The sequence below is a fragment of the Manihot esculenta genome, chromosome 1 (assembly GCF_001659605.2).
Source record: "Manihot esculenta cultivar AM560-2 chromosome 1, M.esculenta_v8, whole genome shotgun sequence".
NCBI lineage: Eukaryota > Viridiplantae > Streptophyta > Magnoliopsida > Malpighiales > Euphorbiaceae > Manihot > Manihot esculenta.
In genome coordinates this window covers 37,094,596-37,101,406 of record NC_035161.2, presented here as the reverse complement: position 1 = coordinate 37,101,406, position 6,811 = coordinate 37,094,596, and the positions used below count along the sequence as shown (strand labels likewise).

The window sequence follows — 6,811 nt, the reverse complement described above, 5'->3', positions numbered from 1 at the left end:
TTTTATCTTAAACGGTGTGGTCCATAACTCCATATTGGCAAAACGTTATTGGTGATTGATATATATGAGCCAGAGATCCTATCTATACATCTACACGAGAGATAAAAGATACTGCTTCATCATCTGATCACCAACATCGCAGGAATCACAGAAAGTTTGTGCTACTTCCTACATGCAAAAATAATGTCATGTGTGGGGGATCTAAAGCTAAATGCTGGGATTTTTGTATTTGTATATTTTGAATGTAGGTACTGTTAAAATAAAGAAGCTTTAAGTTCTTGGCTTTTTTCCTACGATATCCCATCAAACAACCACGTCAATGCTTCCATCTTCGCACCGTAAGACTTACCTGCAAGAAAGTCACAAATCCCTACAGAACAAGTATTTGATCTATCTGTTTGATCGACTGCTTCATAAAAATACAAGAGCTGTAGATTTATGTGTTTTTTTTTCTGTTGAATAATATTAGTTGAGCCATCAAGTGAGAGTGAGGCAGAGCTGTCTGATATCTTTAGGGAGATAAAAGGAAGCAGCCATGGATTTGTCACGAGAGGCACTAGCTAGGAGTCGTATTCAAGAAAGAAACCTCCTTTATTATTTGAGGGACCAAGCAGTCTCTTCAATTTTTTGATAGGGCTTGATAGGGCCTTCCTTGCACTGGCCACTGGCCTCGCTAAATTCCACAATTCCTCCTTAAAAGTTATTTGATACAGTGATAAAAACAAATCGCTAAGCTACAAAGTATCCATTATCAATCACATGCCATTGCCATTCACATAAAGAAAAAGAAAGAAATTATTGTTTGGATTATTATATCAATAATCAGATTCAGATACAAGCACGCGTGAAAGGCCCCAAAGACCTTCGTATTTGCCAGGCCGAATTTAGGCCTCGTAAGAGGTTTTCCTCTTGAAAAAAAAAATTAAATGAAGTAAAAGAAAAAAAAGAATTTAAGAAAAAAATTTACAGAGACCATGGCGAAGACAATTAGAAGAGGAAATTCCCGCCCAAAAAAGCACACAGAGACACGTGTTCTATGCAATACTATTGCATATGCACACAAACCACTCTCAAAATCAATAAACATATCATATCATGTGCTGAGAGAGCCACATTAGTGTTTTCCTTTTGTTTGGGGGTCTTTGGTTTTTCCATCAAAAGACGGAGCGATGAAAATGATGGTGGTCAAGATATAAGAAGCTAGCGAGGTAGCTTTTATTTTGTTTTCCATGAACAACTCAATCTTCAAAGATCAATCGCTATTTTAGCTAACCCATCTGATTTTCTTTGCCACTTAAGGCCCCACCATCTCCTTCCTTTCATTCAATAATCGATGCCACCATTGAATTTCATCACCCCACTTCTTTAATTCCCACTCCATGGCTCTACTATTTAAAACATATAAGCTTTCTCTTTCTTCTCCCACCTTTCTCACGCAAAAATAATAAGGTAACAAACCCCTCTCCCTTGGGAATCTGCAATGCCATAAATAATCAATGGCAAACCCCACCAAAAAAGAAATTAATAAACCTCCAAACTCACCAAACTCTAATCACACATATATACACAAAACAATCTACATCACCGGAGTCAATTTGGCCTCAAAACCCTCCAAGAAAAATATTTTTGAGGATTCTAGATAACTTGGACCCCCCCATTAATTTGTTTCCTTTTTTTTCTCTCTCTCTTTGCTTTCCTTCATTTTTTAATATCATACCTGCCCTCATTCGGTGTTTACTTTGTCATCATTCACCCATAAGCAGTTATTTAATTTTCTCCTTTTATAAAATGATGACGATGAGGATGAAGATGAAGATGGAGATGCAGATGAGTCACAGGACCTCATTCTCGCTCGGATTGTTACTCTTAGCATCGGTAAGACTTTTGGGGATTTCCTCCTACCATTGTCAAGCACAAGATCTTGCATTAACTGATAGCAGCTGTTGATTTTTTCCTGCAAAAAATTGATATACTTAGAAGTTAGGATACTTGATTGTACTTGGTAAATATGTAGTGCACGCCCTATATCTCAAGCATAGGATTTTTTTATATATTATGAGTAAGTATATGTATCTCCTTACTTTGCTTAGTCCATCACACCATGATTCTGCGTGTTCAGGATTAACAAGAGACAAGTTTGGCATTTCATTGGCTGCACAAAGTATAGCTGCAGCGGCAATGCTTGAGGGCCAATACTCCAGAAAGCTCGCTTCTGTTGATCCCAAAAAAAAAAAAAAAAAAAAGATAATTTCAAATACACCATTCACGCATGCATGAATATCCACATCATTATTACCTTGCATATTAGATAAAATGATTTCCGTGGCCCGTGATATCAGAAACCCAATGTACTCTCCCGTTGAATCGATCTTGCAAGCGAAGAAAGCAAGAAAGCTAAATGGTGTTACAGATCGCAACCTCCAATCCAACACACCGAGAACGAGAAGTTCCATTCTGCGGATTGTTCTGGGTTCAAAGACATATTTTGCACCTTCAACCTACAGGATCAATCTATTAGGTAGCGTGACGGATCTTCTAGGATATCATATTATAAAAAAATATACATACCAAAAAACTTAAATTGATTTTCAAGTATTAAGAGTTCAAGATTTAAAATTTTAATAGGATAAGGTTGAGTTAGTTTGATCAACATTTTCTTGTGGAAAAAAAAAAGAGGGGAAAAAACTCTCATATTGAAGCAAGTCATATAAGCATATGACTTATTTTTAATATTTATTATATTTATAATTTTAATATTTTTAAATTAATAACTATATATATATATACATATTACATTTTAACGAAAAATCAATTTATCATTATTTCCGAAAGTGGACGCCCTAGACCTCTAATTATCACTGTCTAATGTCGTAAAGTTATTGATCAAAATTAGAAGCATATACCTGGAGATCCAACAGAGAAGGAACTAAGGCTTCCTCCATTTTAGCTGCTAGTGACAAGCAAGCAACAGATAAAAGTTGCATTGGCCATCCACTCGTTTGCTAAAATAGTAAATACAACCAATAAAAAGAGTAAAAAAAAATCATATTAGAAAACAGTTAAAAAGTCATCATCTTGATTCATAATAATTAATAATAATTGCAATGATTAAAATCATGTTAATGATGATAATTTTAGTCATTAAGGTGAATTAATTCGAGGATATTTTATTTTAACAAAAAATGCAAATAGTGTTGGCACGTGCCAGACAATTAATTAAGTTTTATAGTACGAAACTTTACAAGGGCATAATAAATACTCCAATAAAGTTTTACACTGTAGTTACTAAACTACTAACAGAAATAATAATTGTTCGGTCAGATCATGTTTCCAACATAAAACCAATCTATTTCCTTGAAATCAAGGCGCAAGAGCCCCCTTTTCACTACATCGCCTCAATTAATGTAACATTAATTTTTTACGATTTCGGAGTTTAAATTATTGAATTACAACTGTAATTACATCTCAGAATTAGAAAAAAAATAAATTGGAGAAAAATAAAAGAAAATAAGCATCGCCTATTCGTTTTCATGGTTTGAAAGGTCAAATTAATGTAAAGTTACTTAAGTACCGGGATGAAATTTATTTTACGATTTGTTTAAAATATTTTTAGATAATTGTAAGATATATTATCAGAAGCTTACCGGCAACGAACGAGAATAAAGAAACCGATCCAAATAGTTGACGGTGAGATAAGCCGTCAATGGCCGGAATCTATAGTATGCTTGCACCTGTAAAAACAAACCGCGTAAGGATGAATAATAAGGTTGATTTTACGGGATATTCATGCGCTGCCAATCTATGAGCAGTGGCTCTTGATCCAACGGCTGATAAACCTATTTTCTGGTTTCAATCAATCCGCATGATAGTGGCTCGCTTAGAGTAAGCTAGACCGCTCATGTCTAGGAAGTACTTTTGACGAATTAAACATTTTCATGCTGTACTGTAGTGGCAATATAGTAAAAACCAGTAAACTTACTGACTTGTTACCTTGAGAATCCATGCAACGGATTCTTCGCGAGCCGATGCATCGAGAGAGCGAGATTGGAACCGAGATAAGTAATCGAATCCAGGCACAAAGTTTCTCTCATCCTCAATGAAACTGGCAATGGACTCTTCGATACAGGCTGGAGATTCGAGGTCCGATGAGCATTCCGGCGATTCGCCGGAGAAAATTCCGGATGAGTCTTCGCTGCAGAGAAGGTCGGTGAAGCAATCGGAGCACGGCAGTGACATGATCGCCGTCGATGGTTTCTCATTCTCTTGTCATCTCTATTTCATACTAGTATCGAAGCCAAACAGACTTCCGAACTCGATTGTCGGACTATTAACTGATCGGAGTTGTCACCGGAAATGATCGGAACAAGAAGAGCAAGAGAAATATGCGTTAATGGTATACATGAATGTCTATCAATCTGTTTCTCTTATTAGGATATAAATATGAGGTGATGTGATTTTTTTGTAAGAAAATATAATTTTTAATTTTGAAAAACTAAGAATTTTGAGGGGTTTTTTAAATTTTTAATTAATGGAAAATCGAAATGTACAGGTAGTGTGGGGCTGTGGTTGATTTAACCGAGAAAACGGATTTCCAAATTGAGACGGAGGCGGTGGAGAAGAGCGCATAAGTAAACAGTTTATTCTTCACGCTTCCAAGTTAGGTTTATGTTTCGATTTCTTCCTCTTTCAAGGGCTTTGTCAAGGAATCTCGTGCTGATGAGTTTTAATATTAATTAAAATATTATTTGAAAATTTTGACCAAAAGCTCATTAAAAAAAAAAATCTAAGCAATTAGAATAAATTCTGTTATCAATTAAAAAGAATATTTTAAATACATTTAATAATTTTCCAATATCAGTATTTGACGGCCTAAAATGTACAACTAATAATTAAAATTTCAGAATTATAATACTATATAAATAGAACAAATATTTTTAGTAGATATATATAATAAATTTAATCCATTCAGTAAAAAAAAAATTAATCGAGTGGAAAAATATGCAGGGCTGTTCGGTGTTTCCCAGCCTAAGGATGATTAACTGATAGTCAAATGCAAGGGGTATCGAAATCAAAGACCACATGATTAAATGTACCAAATCAAGTTTGGACTTATCTGCAATCAACTTCTATTAAACTTCTTAAAAGTAACAAAAGAAAACGAGTAACGCGGACCAAGACTACACAATTCATAGTTGCATCTTTCACGCTCAATTTGGGGCTTTGGGAGGTCATCATCTTTGTTTATATATACTGAAATTTTTTATCCAATTAATTTAAATTTATACTGAACAAATTTATTAAAAATGTAAAATATTTTTTTAATTTATAAATTTAAAATAAAAAATTTGTCATAATTTTTATTTTTATAAATAGAAGCTAAACTCTTAATTAGTAATTTATTAAAAAAAGACAGTTATTAGCAATGATAAAAAGAAATAAACTAAGGCCGTACACGTGTATGAAATTATATATGTTTAGATGTCGAAGGCGTCGTCAGCCCTCAGTATGGGAAAATCCCGCATACAGTGAAGATTGAAATGAAGGCATTTGATATACTGAGCACCCAAATGATGGCATTGGCAACGCATCATGCACTTGTATATGGAACACAATAATTTCAAAAATCTTTCTATTTTCTGTCCTTTAATTATTGCTCACTCTCAATCACACAATTACAACTAAGAATCTAATTTATATTCTCCACCATTCACATTATATATACTGGTTTTCCTAAAAAAAAAAAAATCTATTATGACCTCTTTCTCCCTCCCATCGCTCCAAATTTATTAGTTTTTAAATTATGACATATATAATGATGCAAATTTATTGTCACTACTTTTTTTTTTTTTATCTGTTGGCTTATTTTATGCATGTATACCGTTTTTCATGATGTGTCTACTTGCATTTATGTTGATGAAACTTGTCTGCCATGCATGCATCCATAATGGAGTTAGATATATATCATCTGAGATATAAGTGACTAGAGTAGTTAGAATTAATATCATTATTTTATAACTATAAGAAATATGGAGAGGAGAGTGGAAACTAACAGTGCCAAGTATCATCAAAAAGTAAGTAGCTCACATTGTGAAGTCAGAAATTATGTGAAATAATGAAAGTTGCCCAGAAGTTCTTAGCTTTTGGTGGAGCTTGTATATATATATAGATAGTGAAATGATATAAAGTAACCATTATCTTCTATTACGTACACTTATTCTCGAATGATTTAACGTTTTGAACTCATAAAAGTTCCATAATTATTGAAACGATAAAATCATTAATTTGTAATTTTATGGTCTAATTAAACATAGAAATCGTTAAATTACCTTTTCACATCGATGATTACTAACTTGTTTCATCCTAATTATCTTATGTAACTTTGAAGAATGCCAGTGCTAATTATTTTCTTCATCTTAATAATTGTTGTCTATAAAAAAACAAAAAACAATTAACTGAAAAAAACAGAACCCTTTTAATATATATAACTTAGAAGCCAATTAAATTAGCAAGGAAATTAAAAGTGGGTGTCGCAATGTCCCTTACAATTAGTTGATTTGTAATAAAGTGTACCAACCAACAAAGCCACAGTGAGATGACTGTACCTTAAACAAGGCCACCACATTCTTATTATTACTGTCTTCCAATACAGCTCCATCACCCTTAGTGGAGGGACATTTATGGATATGAAATCCCCCATGTACATTCCTCAGGCTTATATATATATATATATATATATATATATATATAAATGGCTCATTAATTTCACTCCTAGAATCTGTGGCTTCTTTTATTGGGATCAAATAATTATTTC

The 6,811-nt window shown here is 33.4% G+C and overlaps 1 protein-coding gene across 1 annotated transcript; it reads right to left on the bottom strand.

Moving 5' to 3' along the window:
• Nucleotides 1-777: 777 nt before the first annotated feature.
• On the bottom strand, nt 778-4,640 carry LOC110610203 (cyclin-D1-1). Its single transcript, XM_021750078.2, has 6 exons — nt 3,991-4,640; nt 3,645-3,731; nt 2,904-3,002; nt 2,297-2,498; nt 2,082-2,212; nt 778-1,954 (listed from the first exon to the last, which is right to left on the bottom strand). Exons 1-6 carry the CDS (start codon nt 4,234-4,236, stop codon nt 1,724-1,726), a joined length of 996 nt encoding a protein of 331 aa, XP_021605770.1. The 5' UTR covers nt 4,237-4,640; the 3' UTR covers nt 778-1,723.
• Nucleotides 4,641-6,811: the final 2,171 nt, after the last annotated feature.

What these genes read in the sequence shown, in the direction of transcription:
- LOC110610203 (XM_021750078.2), bottom strand. Translation starts at nt 4,236, where the DNA reads ATGTCACTGCCGTGCTCCGATTGCTTCACCGACCTTCTCTGCAGCGAA. An exon ending in CTTCTCTGTTGGATCTCCAG is followed by an intron (nt 2,499 to 2,903) that starts GTATATGCTTCT and finishes TTGATCCTGTAG; the next exon opens with GTTGAAGGTGCAAAATATGT. An exon ending in GGTGTGATGGACTAAGCAAA is followed by an intron (nt 1,955 to 2,081) that starts GTAAGGAGATAC and finishes AATTTTTTGCAG; the next exon opens with GAAAAAATCAACAGCTGCTA.